The 18,971-nt window shown below is 42.4% G+C and overlaps 1 protein-coding gene across 1 annotated transcript; it reads left to right on the top strand.

Moving 5' to 3' along the window:
- The first annotated feature begins 1,503 nt into the window (after positions 1-1,503).
- Positions 1,504-2,007, top strand: LOC145099382 (uncharacterized). The gene has a single exon (XM_079036971.1). The coding sequence runs from the start codon at positions 1,504-1,506 to the stop codon at positions 2,005-2,007; it is 504 nt and encodes a 167-aa protein (XP_078893097.1).
- The last annotated feature ends 16,964 nt before the right edge of the window (positions 2,008-18,971 follow it).

Raw genomic sequence — 18,971 nt, 5'->3', positions numbered from 1 at the left:
TTACCCGGTTTTGGAAGGAGGTTCGGAATTGAAGTCAAGTTTAGTCCATCATCTCCTAACTTTTCATGGATTGGAGAATGAAGACCCTCACAAGAACTTAAAGATGTTCCACATTATTTGCACTAGTATGAAGCCACAAGGGTCAACCGATGACCAAATCAACCTAAGGGCATTCCCCTTTTCATTGGCCGATAGAGCAAACGATTGGTTGTTCTATCTTCCACCGGGGTTGATCAACTCATGGACCGACATGGAAAGAGCTTTCCTTGATAAGTTCTATCCCGCTTCAAGAGTCTCAAGTCTTAGAAATGAGATTTGTGGAATCCGCCAAGGTCAAAATGAGACTTTCCATGATTATTGGGAGAGGCTCAACAACTTGTGCTATAGTTGCCCACAACACCAAATTCCAGAACAACTCCTCATTCAACACTTCTATGAGGGATTGTTGCCAATGGAGAGAAGACTAGTTGATGCCTCAAGTGGTGGAGATGTCTTTAGTAAAACCCCACAACTAACAAGACAACTTTTCAACACCATAGCCGCAAATTCACAGCATTTTGGCCCTCGCCAAGATATGAAAAGAGACACACAACACAAAGTTAATGAAGTGGGAACGTAAAATCTTGAGTCTCAAATCAAAGAGCTAACCTCCGTTGTCCAAAAGCTAGCCATGGGACAAACTCCACAAGTGATGGTTTGTGGAATATGTGCAACAATGGGACATCCTACGGATATGTGTCCCATCCTTCAAGAAGATGCGAAGCATGTGAACGCCACGGGAGAGTTCCAAAACTACCACAACAAGCCATTCGGTTACCAAAATGCATATAATTCAAGTTGGAAGCCAAATCCCAACATGAGCTACAACCCAAGACCATTGCCTCAAAATGCATTGGTTAGACCATCCTATCCACCACCACAATCTCATTACCAACATCAACAACCACACTATCAACCCAAACTGCACCTTCCTCATCATCATCAACAACCTCCCCAATCTCAAGCAAGTAGCTCCGGAATGTCTCTTGAAGACATTGTCAAATCCCTAGCCACTAGTACCCAACAATTCCAAAAAGAGACAAGGACTAGTATCTCCAACCTTGAAGCACAAATGGGAGATATATTTACATCTGTAAGCAAGTTGGAATCCCATGGTAAACTCCCTTCTCAAACCGAAAAGAACCCAAATGTCAATGTGGTGACCTTGAGGAGTGGCAAACAAGCCGGAGAAAGTAGTTCAAAGAAGAAGCCAAGGGAAGAAGATGAGGAAATAGAAGTCATTCCCATCGAAGAACCTATAATCAAGAATGATACACAAGCCGAAACCCCAAAGAAGAACACCCCTCTAGTAACACCAATAGCCACTCAACCACCATTCCCTCCCGACTTGCAACTTCAAAGAAGAATTTGGATGAGAAAGAGATCTTGGACACCTTCCGAAAGGTGGAAGTAAACATTCCCTTACTTGATGCAATCAAACAGATTCCGAGATATGCAAAATTCATGAAGGAGCTTTGCACCAACAAGAGAAAGTTGAAAGGAAATGAGAAAATCTCGATGAACGAAAATGCATCCGTGGTTTTACAAAGGAAGCTTCCACCTAAGTGTAAAGATCCCGGAATGTTCACAGTCCCTTGCAAGATTGGAGATGTCACCTTTAGTAGTGCTATGCTTGATCTTGGTGCCTCTATCAATGGCATGCCCCACTCGGTGTATGAATCATTGAATGTCGGACCCTTAAGCGAAACCGGTGTCATAATATCTCTTGCGGATAAATCAAGTGTCTTTCCTAGAGGCGTTTTAGAAGATGTCCTAGTACAAGTAAACCAATTGGTCTTCCCGACGAATTTATGTGTGATTGACCTAGACGAACAAGTGTCCTCAAAATCGGGTTTAATCTTACTTGGGAGACCATTTTTGAAGACGACTAGAACAAAGATTGATGTGTATGCGAGAAGCTTGACAATGGAGTTTGATGGTGAAACAATAAGTTTTAACATTTTATGACGCTATGAGATATCCTAGTGATGTTTCCTCTTTGTGTTTTTGTTGATGTTATTGAACCAATGACCCAAGAGTTGTTCGAGTTGTGTGATGAAGAGATGTTGGAGATGATCTTGATCAAGGGGTTTGACTGTGCAAAACTAGCCAAGAAATTAAAGCTTTACTCACTAGACCCCGAAATTGAAAGATTAGTCAACAATTTGGAAATAAAGAAGACCACCCAATTTAGTGTGAAGCAAATTGAATTACCTCAAACTCGCACGAGATTGCCACCCTCCCTTGTCCAACAGTCCGAATTAGAATTGAAGGTCCTCCCTCAACATTTGAAGTACGCATACTTGGGAGACAACAAGACTCTCCCGGTCATCATTTCAACTCACCTAACCAAGTGCGAAGAGGAACAACTCCTAAAGGTATTGAGGGAACATAAAGAAGCAATGGGTTGGATGATTTCAGATATCAAGGGTTTGAGTCCCTCCACTTGTATTCACAAAATCTTAATGGAGGATGAATGCAAGCCGAGTAGAGACGCGCAAAGAAGGTTGAATACGCCAATGATGGAAGTGGTCAAGAAAGAGATTTTAAAGCTCCTAGATGCAGGAATGATCTATCCAATCTCGGATAGCAAATGGGTGAGCCCGGTTCAAGTCGTGCCAAAGAAGACGGGAATCATGGTGGTCGAGAACAACAAAGGTATGATGGTCCTTACCCGTGTGCAAAACGGGTGGAAAGTATGTATTGACTACCGCAAGCTCAATGCAAGCACACGAAAAGATCATTTCCCATTACCTTTCATTGACCAAATGTTAGAAAGGTTGGCTGGGAAATCTCATTATTGTTGTCTAGACAGGTATTCCGGTTTTCACCAAATCCCGGTGGCCCTGGAGGACCAAGAAAAGACAACATTTACATGTCCATTTCGCACTTTTACATACCAGAGAATGCCATTCGGGTTATGTAATGCCCCAGCCACTTTCCAACGTTGTATGGTTAGTATCTTTTCGGAATATGTTGAAAATATAATTGAAGTTTTTATGGATGATTTTACGGTATATGGCAACTCCTTTCAAGAGTGTTTGACCAATCTCACCAAAATTTTAAAAAGATGCATTGAAACAAATTTGGTTTTGAATTTTGAGAAATGCCATTTCATGGTGAGTCAATGTCTCATTTTGGGTCACATCGTGTCAAAGAAAGGAATTGAGGTAGATAAGGCAAAAATCAATGTTATTCAAATCTTAACTTACCCGGCTTGTGTTCGGGAAGTTCGTTCTTTTTTGGGTCATGCAGGTTTCTACCGACGATTCATCAAGGATTTTTCGAAGATAGCAAGACCAATGTGCCAACTATTGCAAAAGGATGTTGATTTCGAGTTCAACGAGGCGTGCAAAGAAGCTTTCAACAAGCTCAAAGAGTTTCTTACACCCGCTCCCATCATCCAAGCACCAAATTGGGATCTCCCCTTTGAGATCATGTGTGATGCAAGCAACTATGTGATAGGCGCCGTTTTGGGTCAAAAGAATGGGAGGGCCTCCCACGTGATCTATTATGCATCAAGGACACTAGACAATGCTCAAAGAAACTACTCTACCACGGAGAAGGAGCTATTGGCCATAGTGTTCGCCTTGGAGAAATTTAGACAATACCTACTTGGTACCAAGGTCATAGTGTATACGGATCATGCAGCACTTAATTACTTAATGACGAAGAAAGATGCAAAGCCGAGACTCATCTGGTGGATCCTACTGTTACAAGAATTTGACTTGGAAATCTGGGACAAGAGTGGATGCGAGAACCTCGTTGCCGATCATCTAAGCCGGATCACTTCAAATGAAACCCCTCTCCCGTTGTGGGACGAGTTTCCGGATGAGCATCTCTTTTCCCTTACTCAATCTACTCCTTGGTATGCTGATATCGTTAACTTTTTGGTCACAAAAAGGTATCCCGACACATTCACACGTGCTCAAAAAGACAAACTCAAAAGTGATGCGAAATACTATGTGTGGGATGAACCTTATTTGTGGAAACATTGTCCCGATCAAATCGTTAGGCGATGTGTACCCCAACTAGAGCATCAATCTATTTTACATTTTTACCATGAATTTGCTTGTCCAGACCTTGAGAAAGGTCCTTGAGTGTGGACTATTTTGGCCGACCATGTCACGCGACCGTTACTTGTTTTGCAAAAGTTGTGAACGGTGCCAAAGGATGGGAAATCTTTCGCAAAAGAACCAAATGCCCCAAAATCCAATCCTTGTTTGTGAAATTTTTGACGTATGGGGGATTGATTTCATGGGCCCATTTCCCATCTCATTTGGCAACGTTTATATTTTACTCGCGGTTGACTATGTCTCTAAGTGGGTTGAAGCCAAAGCCACAAGATCGGATGATGCCAAAACAGTTATCGACTTTTTAAAATCTAATGTCTTTGTGAGATTTGGTGTGCCCAGGGTGTTGATTAGTGATAGAGGGACACACTTTTGCAACAAGATGATGGAGGCTTTATTGAAGAAGTACAACGTGACCCATCGTGTCTCTACCGCCTACCACCCCCAAACGAACGGTCAAGCGGAAGTTTCGAATCGTGAAGTGAAAAGTATTCTGGAAAAAAGGTGAATCCTTCAAGAAAAGATTGGAGTTTAAGGCTTGATGATGCCTTGTGGGCCTACCGGACCGCTTACAAGACCCCGATAGGAATGTCCCCATTTAGGTTGGTTTTTGGAAAGTCGTGTCATCTTCCCGTCGAAGTGGAGCACCGTGCAATTTGGGCGGTCAAGCAATGCAATTTCAACATTGATGAGGCGGGGAGGCATAGGAAGCTTCAAGTTCAAGAGTTGGAGGAGTTGAGAAATGACTCATATGAAAACTCAAGAATCTACAAGGAAAAAAACAAATCTTTTCCATGACAAGTCCATTGCCCGCAAGTTGAGGTCAAGATGGATAGGTCTGTTTGTTGTGCTAAAAGTCTTTGAGCATGGAGCAGTTGAAATTCAAAGTGAAGAAACGGGGCAAGTCTTTAAAGTCAACGGGCATCGATTGAAACCTTTCTATGAGGGCTTTAATGTAAATGTCTTAGAAGTCATCCAATTGGATGCCCCGGTGTATTGAAATTGAGAGGGAGGCACGTCTCGCCAACGACGTTAAAGAAGGGCATATTTGGAAAACTAATAGTTTTCGTCTTTTCTAATCCTGAATAAATTTCGTAGATGGTTCATTTTTGCATTTAACATCTATTCTTCTTCCTTCTTGAGGTAAAAGAATGTTGGAATTAAAGGCCCGGTGTTCGCAATGGTGAAAGAGCAAAAACAATTTGGAGTATGTCAAGCTAGCACACGCGGTCCGCGTGTACTCGAGGACCTGTCCGCGTGTTTATTAACACGGACCGCGTACTACCCCTCCAAGTGTGCGCGTCCAACGGAAGCAAAAAGAACAAGTTCAGTGTATTTCACGCGATCCGCGTGTACTCCAAGTCGCGTCTGCGTGTTTATTAACACAGACCGCGTGTTGTCTCCTAAGTTGTCCGCGTCCATAATCGAAGAACAGTAGGCATGAGTTGAAATTCACGCGGACCGCGTGTACTCGAGTCAGCGTCTACGTGACTTGTTGACCAGCATTGACTCGTTTTTTACCGGGTTTGACCGCCACTTAACCCCACTTATACTCCAGCCGGCGCTTCCTTCTTCCCCTTTCTTCTTCTTCCTTTCTCTTAACCTCCATTAGAACACCTCCATCTCCACCACTAAAACTCAGTTTCCCGTCAAACCGCCAGTCGGAATTTCGCAAGACCACCGTCATTCTTCTCCAAATTCAGAGCTCTACAAACCCCACTAAAACAACATTCCGATCTGTTGCTATATCTCTGTGTGCCACCACCATCCTATCGCTACTTTCTGGCCGATTTCCGGCCAACTCAAGCCACCTCTCGCGATTCCGAAACCACCATTAAACTCCTCTTGGGCAAGGCTACAAACCCCACCAAAAATATTCCCCAAAGCTCGCCGGAAAATTTCGCCGGATTTTCAAGCCATTGCCGGATTTGTCGGGTTTTCGCGGCAAATTGATTCTCACGGGATATTGAACAAAGCTTAAAAGCTTCGGGTGGAGAGTTGCAGATTTTCAAATCCCGAGTTTACGCACGCAAATTTTGAACTTTGAACAAAAAAACGGGTACTTTCTTTCATTTGTTTAATTGATCAAGATGCATATCCGTTCATATGTTATTGTATCAAATGAATTTAGGAATTATCTCTTGCTTTGATTGTTGAATTGCTTTAGAAGTCCATAGGGAGTTAGTTGGTGATTTGGATTGACATCTTGTTTGTTGAAATTGTGGTTCGTGTAGTGCTTATTTTTCGTGCAGGAAGTCCATGTCTACATCTAGGAAGCGCCCGGCTGCTGGCCGAGGCAAAGCTTCGGAAAGAAATCAAAGTGATGCTCCCAATGTCCCAAGATTTCGGGATGCTAAGGTAGCCGAAAACTACACAAAGAGCTTTCCTAGAAAAGTTGCATCTACCAAATTCGTGTGCAAGCCCACGCTTATATCACTTGGGGTTCTTGAAGGAGTCACCCAATTGTTCTGTAACATTGGGTGGGAAAACCTTCTTAACCTCATGGCGCACACTTACGAGCTCCCCACTAGAGAGTTTCTCGCCGATAGCGGGTACGACAGCGAAAAAAGGAAAGCCGCATTCCAACTTCTAGGGGACCGAAGGTACATCAATTTTGCAACGATAAACGACATCTTGGGCTTGCCTTCTTCAAACACATCCACAATTTTCAACGTCCTACCTGCTAAGTTCAATCACGAGACATTTTGGACGGAAATCATCGGGGGTATCTTCTCGTGTGCCGGTCGGGATAAAGCAACCTCTATCATCCACCCATGCTGCCGCATTTCCCATTGCATCCTGGTGTGTACAGTTTTTCCCGCAAAGAAGCCGGCCAGGTCACAAAAAATGAGCTCTTCTTCCTTTGGTGTATGACGAGGCGTGAAAGGCCACCAATCCCGGACTTTGCTTCATTCTTCTTCCACAAATGCGCCCACATGAGATCCAAGACGTCCGATGATATTTGCATTGGGGGATTTGTCACACTTTTGGCTCGCGGTCTTGACATCGAGCTCCCTGATGAATTCCAGCCTGTTGACAGCAAAAATCTTTTAGATGAGCGCGCCCTCATAAACATGCACCACATCTGTCGCAGGAACAGGATCAGCTTCACATGGTTTTGTCCTCAAGGGGTTGGGTATCCCTCGAGTCACCAACTTCACCTTCCACGATCACACTCAGTGGAGACTCGCGAGGACCATCACTCAGTCAGTCAATGAGGATGTGCTCCAAGATCAAGATGATGACGAGATACCTATGGATGATGAGCCCGACGATGAGCCCGCCCATGGTCCGCAGCATGCCCAGCCACAAGCCCCTCCCGGGTACTACCCGCTTCCCCACAATTTTGCCGAGCGGTTCGAGGCGCTTTGTGTCTCAAACCAAATCATGTCCCAGCAAATGCACCATATGTGGGGGTGGCACCAATCCCAAAACCATTTTTAGAACGTCCCACTTCCGCCTCCCTATCCATACCCCCCACCCACCCATCCTTATCCCCCTCCACCTTACCCTTACCCCTACCCCCAATACCCGTATCCTCCTCCCGATCCCCCGGTTTAGGTACTTTCGCCTCGCCCCAAGAATTGAGGACAATGCTTATTTCTAAGCTTGGGGTGGGGTATTCCCTTTTTCTTTTTTTGCTTTCTCATGCATTTTAGCTTAGGTTGCATAGCATTTAGCCTTAAATTGCATTCATTTTTGTTTTTACTTTTATAAAATTCCAAAAAGATTTTATTTTATTCTTTTTCTCTTTTTATTTTTGCGTGGCATTTAGCTTAGGGCATTAGCATTCATGCATTTTTGTTTTCTATTTATTCTCACCTCTGTTGGATGCCATGGAACAGGTTCATAGTTATTGTATCATTATTGGTCCAGGATCTTGTTGCTATCTCACCCATCAAATCGGGACCACTAGCTGCAGCTTGGGATTTCATACTTAGGATCAGATGCTGGTAGCTTAAAGGGGTAAGTGATCATGGCCAGGTAGTTTTCATGAAGAATTATGCATATAATACTAACGACTGTAGGATATACTATAGAACTGGATGTCTTACCCTTGCGGTCACTACCACCGAGAGGATCACACTTGATCATGTTATAACCGTTAGGATGAAGCATTGGTGCTTGTCCCCGAGTAGAATCCATATCCGGCCTCTTTACATCACCATATCTTTTTGCGATTTCCTTAGAATTTTAGAGAGTCTTTTAGTCCACATTTGGACATTTTCATCCTTAAAAAAAAAAAAAAAAACAAAAAAAAAAAAAAACAAAAAAACAAAAAAACAAAAAAACAAAAACAAAAACAAAAAAAAACAAAAACAAAAACAAAAAAAAACAAAAAAAAACAAAACAAAACTTAATTACAAGTTTGCAAAGGAGCTTACATTACATCTTTATGCTCCACACATGGTCATTTTCACACTTAGACCATTCGGATTAAATTACTACCCTTTCGGTTCCACTTTCACACTTTTGGGAACCAAATTTTGAGTAAAAGGGTTTTCTTGTTTTCGATTGTTAATACATTACCTTCAAGTATGGTGTATCTAGTAAAAAAAAATCATCTGCAACTATCTTAGACAGGTGGCCGGTTCAATTATTGAGCAAATTTTCCAACATCTCGGTCATCCGGCGTTTGATATTTATTTATTTAGGATTGTATATTTGTATATAGATCGAGTTGTTTCTTTCCGCAAATTGGTGATGTTAGAGAGGCTGTTGAGTCGGATACTACGGGAGGTTCGGGTCAACGTTGAGTGAACCGATTCCTACAACAGTGCCCGAGCGATTGAACCTAGTTACACATGAGAGAAGCCGGCAGACGTGAGATCAGAGTCTGCACTTAAAAAAAAGCTCCAATCGATCCCATCCAGTCGCTTTCTCCCTACTACAGATGTTATTCATTGTATGCATGTTCCATTGAGGCTGCGACTGACCATCCCTCCTTACTCACCTAGAGGAGCTGTCATGGCTGTGGTTTATGACCCCATTGTCATCGGATGAAAAAGTTGTGAGATAGCAGCGAGATCAATTCTGACCATGTTGACTAACGTTGACCAGGTTCCATGGTTCTATCCATTCTTTTTATTTTTAGGGTAGTTCGTCCCAAATTCATTTTAGTCTTGTCTTACTTGAGGACAAGTAAGGTTCAAACTTGGGGTGATTTGATAGTTTCGTTTTTATTACTTCTTTTCATAGTTTATTTTTAGTTAAAACCATCTCATTTTAGTCAATCTTCATGCATATTTTCTCTTTTTGTTATTTTTCTCCTTTACCAGGTGCTTTCCAGTTTTATGAGCTTATTTGCAGGATTTATTGAAGACTTTTTGTTATTGGAGGCTTAGAAGGGTGCGGGACTCATGGAGGCATGTGATTTGCTTGCGGATTTTAAGTGGTGCGATTGGGCTTGGTGCTTGTGTAAAAGAAGAAATCAATTCGGATTTAATTTGTGGGCAAAGATGACGATGAGGCGACGCGGAATCGAGCTACAAGAAAAAATTAGAGGAGTGTTGGGTCAATCATTAGAAGGCTTTGGAATGGCAAATGGGTCTTATAGAGTTATGATTATGGGCTGAAGTTGAAGAAATGAAGATGGGGCTTAAATACATGTTAAATGGCCCAAGCTTCACATTCAGCGTGACCCACGCAGTCCGCGTGGATCCATACGCGGTCTGCGTGAATTGTGCTGAGTTGTTTCCGAGTTTTGACTTGTTGACTACATTTGTGGAAGTTTGGTGGGTAGCTTTTGGTCTCTTTTTGAATCTGGAAATTGGCTCTCCTTAGCTGGTGATTGGAGGCTCATTTGAGAGGGGTGGAAAAAAAAAAGAACACATACAATTCTCTCTCAAGAAGGCTTTGGAAGATTTGAAGATTTTTGGAAGATTAGTGTAATTTCTTTCCATCTTGCAACTAAGACAATATTTGGTACCTCTAAATTGCTTTGAATTTCTTTCATCTTGGTCATGCTTGGCTAAACTCATACTTGGTTGACTTGGATGTAATTGCTTGAATGTTTTAGTTATTTTGAAGAACTCCATGAACTTGTGTTGAATATCTATGATTATATTTTTTTATGAAACCTTCCTTCATGTTTATATATCTCTAGTCATGAAAATTGATATGTGAATGTTATTTTTTGTTGGTTAAATTCTTGGCTGAGTAATGGGTCTTCAATTTAACAAGCAACAATTAGTTTAAATGTTTGTTTTCATTTCATTTGGACTAAGAAAATATTTTCTCCATAGTGCTAATGAAAGCAATAGATTACTCTTTGGACTTGGTGACTCTTAAATCCTAATGCTAATTGATTTTCACAAAATTACATGCTTCATTAGTTTTGTGACTTTAATTTAGGAAATGTGCTATGAGCTTCTCTAGTCATTTTAATACAAAAGAAGAGTTGAGGCAAGTTATGCTTATAAATTGCTATAACCAAGTTAGATTATAAACACAAGTGTTGCACCTTGGTATTCTCATGATTATTTAACCAAATGTTCAAGTAATGAAAGTCCAAAGTCAACCATATTTATCTTATTGAATTTACAGCAACTTTGCTTTTGTAGAATTGTGTTTTTAAATCTTAATCTAATTCTAGTTTTATTTCAAGTATTTCAAAAGACCAAAACCCCCAATTTTATTTTTATTGTTATTTTTCAAGTATTTTTACAAAGAGATTTTTCATAGAGTTATAAAATTGAACCAATCTCCGTGGATTCGACCCCTTTACAACTATACATTATTTTAGTGTAGAAGATATAGGGTTTTAAATTTTGTTGGCCTCAACAACCACCATAAGGCGAATGTGGTAGCTGATGCCTTAAGCCGAAATGAGTACTCGGGCCGCCAAGTAAAGACGCTAACAATGACTGTCCACTCCCATTTATCCTCGCAAATCAAGGAGGCACAGCAAGAAGCCTTGAAGCCAGAAAACGTCGTTAATGAGGCATTGCGCGGAATGGAAAAGAATCTGACGTTCAAGGAAAATGGAGTCCCTGAATCTATTATCTCAGATCGAGATAGTAGATTCGCCACTCGTTTTTGGCAGTCGCCCCAGAAAGCATTGGGAACCCAACTGGATATGAGCATCTCCTACCACCCTCAGACTGATGGCCAAAGCGAGCGAACTATTCAAACACTAGAGGACATGCTCCGAGCATGTGTAATAGATTTTGGCAAAGCCTGGGATACCCACCTACCCCTAGTTGAATTTTCATATAACAACAGCTACCATATGAGAATAGGAGTTGCTCCTTTTTAAGGCCTTGTATGGACGGAAGTGCAGATCGCCCCTTTGTTGGGCAGAAGTAGGTGACACCCAGCTGACAAAAGGGCAATCACCAAGCAGCACCCTTACATGTAACGACGTAAATTTTCAAAGCAATTTTTCATTTTTCAAACAACATAATTATCATTTAAACATTCTCAAATCTCATGTTCAACAATTGTCATCAAATATAACATATCACAAAATCACAAATAAAAATCCTCGGTCTGTGTGTACGGATCATGTCGGCGCCTTCCCGCGATCGTCACTAGTACCTGAAACACATTACATTTATAACTCTGTGGACCCTCTGGTTCTAACTCTGTGGACCTTTCGGTCCTACTCTGTAAACTCTGAATCACACATAGCACAAAATCACATAGATATCACATCATATAACAACATACAACATACTTTGCCACATAACTCTAATTACCACTCTAGGTAAAGAATAGTGAGAAGACTCACCTCGGGTAACTCGGTAAATCTCGAACTTGGAAATACTAATCTAGCCTCCGCCTATTCACATAAAATAATTACTCTAATGAATACGACTCTCAAAGGCTAGGCTACTCCCTCTCTAAGTTCCCTCAAGAGGGTAAAAGACCATTTTACCCCTCCAATGGCTCAAAATTCCAAGCATTGACTAGACCCTAAAAGGCAACGAAAGTCAACGATCAACTTTGACGAGACTCGTCGAGTGCACATAGGTGACTCGACGAGTCCAAGCGCGTCCTCTGGGTCTTTCTACCTCATTCGACTCGTCGAGTGAGCCTTCCACTCGACGGGTTACCACTGGTCATGAATCGCGGGGCAACCTGACTCAACTCGTCGAGTCCCCTTATGGACTCGGAGAGTTCCTTCCATGGCAAAACTCAAACGACCATCTGAGGTTAGATCTGCTTCTCCAACTAGTAGATCTAACCTTTTAGCGCTCAAAAGTTACGTAAAGGTTCAAACTTTATGTTCATGCAACACATACAAAGCCATAAATGGAGAAATAACCTTTAAAATGGTAACCTACTCACAAAACTCTCATGAAACAGCATAAGGCTGGAAGGTTGGGACTTTTTGGACCTCTCATGATCCAGATCTAACATCTACACCACCTTGGGACATCACATGCTTCAAGATCCAACTCAAAAGATGCAAAGAAACCCTAGATTCAAGAAATCTATCAAATATAAGAAATGGGAAAGGATTTATACCTCCAGAAGCGAATCTCAGTATGATCAACACAAATCCAAGCTCCACAACCGATCTAGCTTGGACTTTCCCACTCCTTCTTGCAAGATCACACCAAAAGGATGAAGAATTGCCCTTTCCCTTGCTCTCTAAGCTCTCTTTGTTCTTTAGGGTTTCTCAGGTGAGTAAGTGGCCGCAAATGAAGGACATAAGGACCTTTAAATAGGGCACAAGCCCAAAGATTTAGGGTTTCTGCCGCCATCACAAACTCGTCGAGTCACCTAGCCGACTCATCGAGTCCATTCATTAATCCAGTCAGCGAATCACGATCCTACTCGACGAGTCTAGGTGTCAACTTGTCGAGTCCCACAAAATAAATGATTAAAATAAAATGACTGGGAATCCGAATGTTACAATTCTCCCCCACTAGAATCAGACTTCACCCTCGAAGTCTCGCTCTGCAAACAATTCCGGATGCTGCTCCCGCATCTCCAACTCCGGCTCACAAGTTAGCTCGGACCCTCTCCGATGTTGCCACTGGAACTGAACCAGTGGCACCTCCTTGTTCCTCAGAACCTTGACCTTTTGATCCCGGATCGTGATTAGTCTCTCAACATAATTCAGGTTTACGTCCTCCTGAATATCCTCCAGCGTCACCACTGCCGACTCGTTGGCTATACACTTCCTCAACTAAGACACGTGGAAGGTATCATGTATCTGTCTTAACTCCGCAGGTAGCTCCAAACGATATGCTACTCTAACCACCCTCGCGGTCACCCAGAACGGACCAGTGTACCGAGGTCCTAGCTTGCCCCTCTTCCTGAATCAGATCACTCCTTTCCAAGGAGATACCTTCAGGAGAACGAAGTCTCCCACCTAGAACTCGAGCTCGGATTGTCGCCTATCCGCTTAACTCTTCTGGAGACTCTGAGCTGTCAACAATCTCTATCTGACCTGCTGTATCTGCTCTGTCGTCTGAAGCATTATCTCGGTGCTACCCATGTGCCCTACCTCTCCACAGCAGATGGGAGTCCGACACCTCCTCCCATACAATAACTCAAAGGGAGGCATGCCAATACTCGAATGGTGGCTATTATTATAGGAAAACTCAGCCAACGGAAGATACGTGTCCCAACTTCCATCGGAGTCCAACACACATGCTCGAAGCATGTCCTCGAGCGTCTGAATCGTTCGCTCACTCTATTCGTCTGTCTGTGGGTGGTAGGTGGTACTGAAATGCAACCTAGTACCCAACTCCTCATGGAACTTCTTCCAGAAACTGGAAGTGAAACACACATCTCGATCTGACACAATCGAGATTGGTACTCCATGCCGCGATACCACCTCTCAGTGGAAGAGCTCTCACTGATAGCAAGGAAGTGAGAACTCTTCGTCAGCCGGTCAACGATCACCCAAATTACATCGACACCCCTCGCGGTCCTCAACAATTTGGTGATAAAATCCATAGAAATATGTTCCCACTTCCACTAGGGAATGTCAAGTGGCTGCAACTTTCCATGCGGACGCTAGTGCTCGGCCTTAACCTTGCGACAGGTCAAGCACCTCTCAACGAACCACGCTACACCCCTCTTCATACATGGCCACCAATATTCTCTTTTCAGGTCCAAATACATCTTAGTGGCCCCAGGATGGATCGACAATCTCGAGCTATGCGCCTCCTCCATCAGTATGGTACGTGCCCCGCCCCCAAACGGCACCCAAATCCGACCCTGAAAGGTCATAAGCCCCCGGCTATCAGTAACAAACTCAAATATCTGTCTGATTACCCACTCTCTCTTGTGGTTCTCGGGTCTCATAGCCTCTACCTGGGCCCCTCGAATGGTATCCAACACCAGAGTCATCACCGTCAACCTCATACAAACGTCTCGTATCAGGGTACTCTTCGCCCTATGGCTAAGGGCATCGGCTACCACGTTAGACTTGTCTGGGTGGTATAGGATCTTACAATCATAATACTTTATCACATCCAACCATCTCATCTGACTCATATTCAGGTTGGCTGATCCATCTAATACTTCAAGCTCTTGTGGTCCGTGTACATGGTACACCGAACCCCATACAAATAGTGACGCCAGATCTTGAGGGCGAACACCACGGCCCCCAACTCCAAATCGTGGGTGGGATATCTCACCTCGTGAGGCTTCAGCTGCCTCAATGCGTACACTATCACATGCCCTCTCTGCATAAGCACCACACCCAAACCTGTCACACCCCAAAACCGAGAACGACAGAAACGTTCTGGGGCGGAGGACGTCATGTAATGTATCACAACACAGTAGTAGTAAACAAGTAGACAACATCATCCATTGCATTAAATATATAATTTTAATACAAGCATGTTCTGTACAGTTTTAGACACCAAAAATATAATGTAAATCAAAATAATAAGATGAGTCTTGGATGCGCTCCATCTTCTCAAAAGCTGGTCTCGGTACCTGTCTACTGATGACCTGAGAATACAAGTTATTTTGAAAGCAAGTATCAGCATTAAGCTGGTGAGTTCATAAGTATTTTAGTGTCGGTGTTTGTTATCAAAACGTTTGAACATGTCTCAAGTGTAAGTTTGTAAAATGTATGTAAGTGTTTGTAAAAGTTTGAATCTCTCAGAAAAACCTATATTTTCTATTAAAGTAGCCTTCTACCAAGGCTTAACTAGTTTGTATGCTCGTTTGTTGTAAAAGTGTGTAATTTCCCAAGTGTAACTATCATTAACAAAATATAGTTTGTACATTAATGTTTAAGTGAAATAATCACTAAATGTATGTAATGGGTAAATTAATGTAGTACTTTAGTATTGTATTATAGAAAAACTGCTGTACTAACAACCTTAAACCGGATTTATATTAAGGTATTATGTGATTAATTGTACCATACTATCGACTGAGTAGCAACGACATATGTAGGTCGTAAAAAGGTATGACGTTTGGCACGCGCAGACCTGCAGGTCCGGCTGTAGCTAGCAGCAAGGTGTAGGATAGTCAATCCAGTATAGATCTATACGCAAACTCATGCTCTCCCTCCAAGAGATTCTGGTTACAACTCGGGCTATGACATTTAAGGCATGCCTGATACAGTGGATCACAATTGTAAACGTATTCATGTATAGGTAATGTAATGTTACTTGTTCTAGTATCGTTGTATATGTTCTCTTACTAGTATAGTCGTGTATGTTCCCTTTCTAGTATAGGTTGTAAATGTTCTCATAGTAAAGCAATGTATATGTTCTCATAGTTAATAAGTATTGACTCATGAATGAACTGACTCATTGATCTAGAATTTGTAGAAGTATGATCCTGTGTTACCCCGATGGTAACTTACTGATGATGTAACTGATACGCATGAATATAAAAGTACTTTTATGCTATATACGCACATATGATGTATAATTAATATTGAAATGACCCTTAGACGGCTACCCGACATCCCACCAGACCACATCCAAATCGTGGAAAAGGAAATAGGGCGGATGGCCTTCCTAAGCCTTTTAAACATTTCTTATATATCTATGCATATATGGACACGCAATTTATAAGAAGTATAATAAAGTTTAAATAAAAGTATTTGATAAGTAAAAGAGTTTGTAAAACATTTTGAAGTAAAACAGATTGATAAACATTTTGAAACAGTGATGAAATCATTGGTTTTGTAGTTATTAATCACATGTGATTGATGTAATAACTATAAGAATTCAACTTGTATTCCCCCCCCCCCCCCCATAAAAGCATTTAAAACATTTAAAAGTATTTCAAAGGTTAATTAAAGGGGTATAAACTCACCTGTAGTGAGTGGTTCTGATGACAATGTTGGATTAGACGCTAGGTGCCAAGTGGTGACTTGAGTACACGCGCGAACCCTATTTAGCATATATTGGTACATATATGGATTTAATTAGCGTTATGAACAACTAATTGATGATTTTAGGACCACCTTAGGGACTAGTAAACACTTAAAATGAAGTGTTATAATCATATATGATTGTATGAGGGTTTATAAGCCTATACAAGAGGGTGTATGGCCAAAAGACACACTATGTGTGTGTGCGCGGCTAGGTGTGCGGCCTAGTGTGCTGCCAGCACATGTGTGCGGCCCTATGTGCGACCATGTGTGCTGCCAGGTGGTGTGTGCTGCCATGTGTGCGGCCAGATGAAGATCTTGGTGTTCTTGGTGTTCTTGGTACCTTTTATGAAGATCTTCAAGGAGAATGGATGATACTTGAGAGGATTTTCGTGTTCTATGCTTGAAGAAGTGAAGGAAGGGTTCAAGAATGATCTAAGTGTGGCATATATAGGTGGAGTGTGCGGTTGGGAGGGTGTGAGGCCGCAAACAAGAGTGTGTGGCCGCACACTCAAGTGTATGGCCGCACACTCCATGTGTTGGAGTGTTTGGCCCGATTTTGATTCCTACACTTCAAGTTAACCCTTTTTAACACTCCTACCTTGATTATATCACATTTAGAACGCTTCATTAGACTCTAAAGGGTATTATAGTAAAATAAGTCTAATATTGGAAAGAATTGAAGAGTGCACGCGAGAAGTTTTCCGGGTTGTCACATCATCCCCCAGTTAAGGTAATTTCGTCCCGAAATTTGAGTTTAAGTTACTAGATTATTACAAATAACTAAGTAAAAAGATGAGTATATTTCAGTCTCATCTGATCCTCTCGTTCCCAAGTGAATTCCGGTCCGCGCTCGGCGTTCCAGCAAACTTTCACAATCGGGATACGACTTTGCTTCGTCTGCTTGACCTCACGGTCCTTGACTTCCACGGGTTCTTCCACGAAGTTGAGGCTCTCGTTGATCTCGATCTCATCGAGTGGGATTACAAGAGTCTCATCGGATAGACACTTTTTCAAATTGGAAACGTGGAATGTAGAATGTATGTTACGAAGTTCGTTCGGTAGATTGAGTTTGTAAGCAACTGGGCCGATTCTTGCGAGAATCTCGAAAGGCCCAATGTACCTTGGATTTAGCTTTCCACGCTTTCCGAAGCGTATCAAGCCCTTCCAGGGTGAGACTTTGAAAAGGACTCTTTCTCCCACCTGAAATTCCAAAGGTTTTCTTCTTTTATCAGCGTAGCTTTTCTGTCGGTCTCTAGAGGCTTTTAATCGTTCACGAATCTGAACGATTTTCTCTGTCGTTTCCTGAATGATCTCCGGACCGGTGAGAGTACTGTCAGAAGCTTGACCCTTAGCTAATTGGGTATCACCCACCTCAGCCCAGCATAGAGGGGATCTGCACTTTCGGCCGTAGAGGGCTTCAAATGGAGCAGCCTTGATGCTCGTGTGATAACTGTTATTATAGGAAAACTCGACAAGGGGTAAATGAGTATCCCATGCCTTTCCGAAGTCAATCACACAGGCTCTCAACATATCTTCTAGTGTTTGGATGGTCCTCTCACTTTGTCCGTCGGTCTGTGGATGGTAGGCTGTGCTCATGTCTAGCCTTGTTCCTAGGGAATGTTCCAACGACTGCCAGAATCTTGAGGTGAACCTACTATCTCTATCGGAGATAATGGATATAGGAACACCATGTAGTCGCACGATTTCCCTAATGTACGTTCTCGTAAGTTTCTCCATCTTATCGGTTTCTTTGATAGGCAGGAAGTGTGCAGACTTGGTCAATCTATCGACGATGACCCATATGGTATCAAGTCCACCCGTTGTCTTGGGCAACTTGGTTATGAAATCCATAATGATCCGCTCCGACTTCCATTCTAGGATCTCTGGTTGTTGCAGTAAACCAGAGGGTTTCTGGTACTTGACCTTGACCATTGCACAAGTAAGGCATTTACTTACGAAGGTAGCAATCTCTGCTTTCATATTAGGCCACCAGTATAGCTTTTTAAGATCCAGATACATCTTATCTGAACCTGGGTGGATGGAATACCGAGTGTTGTGCGCCTCGGTCATGACCAAGTCTCAGAAACCACCGTGCTTCGGGGTCCAGATCAGGTTCATGAAATATAGGGCTCCTCCACCCTTGGCTTCTAAGTTCTTATCCATTCCTCTGAGGGATTCATTCGCCACATGTTCAGGTTTCATAGCTTCAAGTTAAGCCGCCTGAATTTGTTTAGACAAGCACGAATGGATAGTCATTGTCAACGACTTGACTCTTCGACCAGAATATTCCTTCCGACTTAGAGCGTCTGCTACTACGTTGGCTTTACCCGGATGATAACGAATGTCGCATTCTTAGTCATTGAGTAGCTCGACCCACCGTCGTTGTCTCATGTTGAACTCCTTCTGATCGAATATGTGTTGTAAACTCTTGTGGTCGGTAAAAATAGTGCTTTTTGTGCCGTACAAGTAATGTCTCCAGATCTTCAGGGCAAACACAACTGCCCCCAACTCAAGATCATGAGTGGTGTAGTTGACTTCGTGCGTCTTCAGCT

Source organism: Lactuca serriola, chromosome 4 (assembly GCF_051521515.1).
Source record: "Lactuca serriola cultivar US96UC23 chromosome 4, Lser_US96UC23_V15, whole genome shotgun sequence".
NCBI lineage: Eukaryota > Viridiplantae > Streptophyta > Magnoliopsida > Asterales > Asteraceae > Lactuca > Lactuca serriola.
The sequence above is the reverse complement of the archived record's forward strand: the minus strand, read 5'-3'. Positions and strand labels throughout refer to the sequence as shown.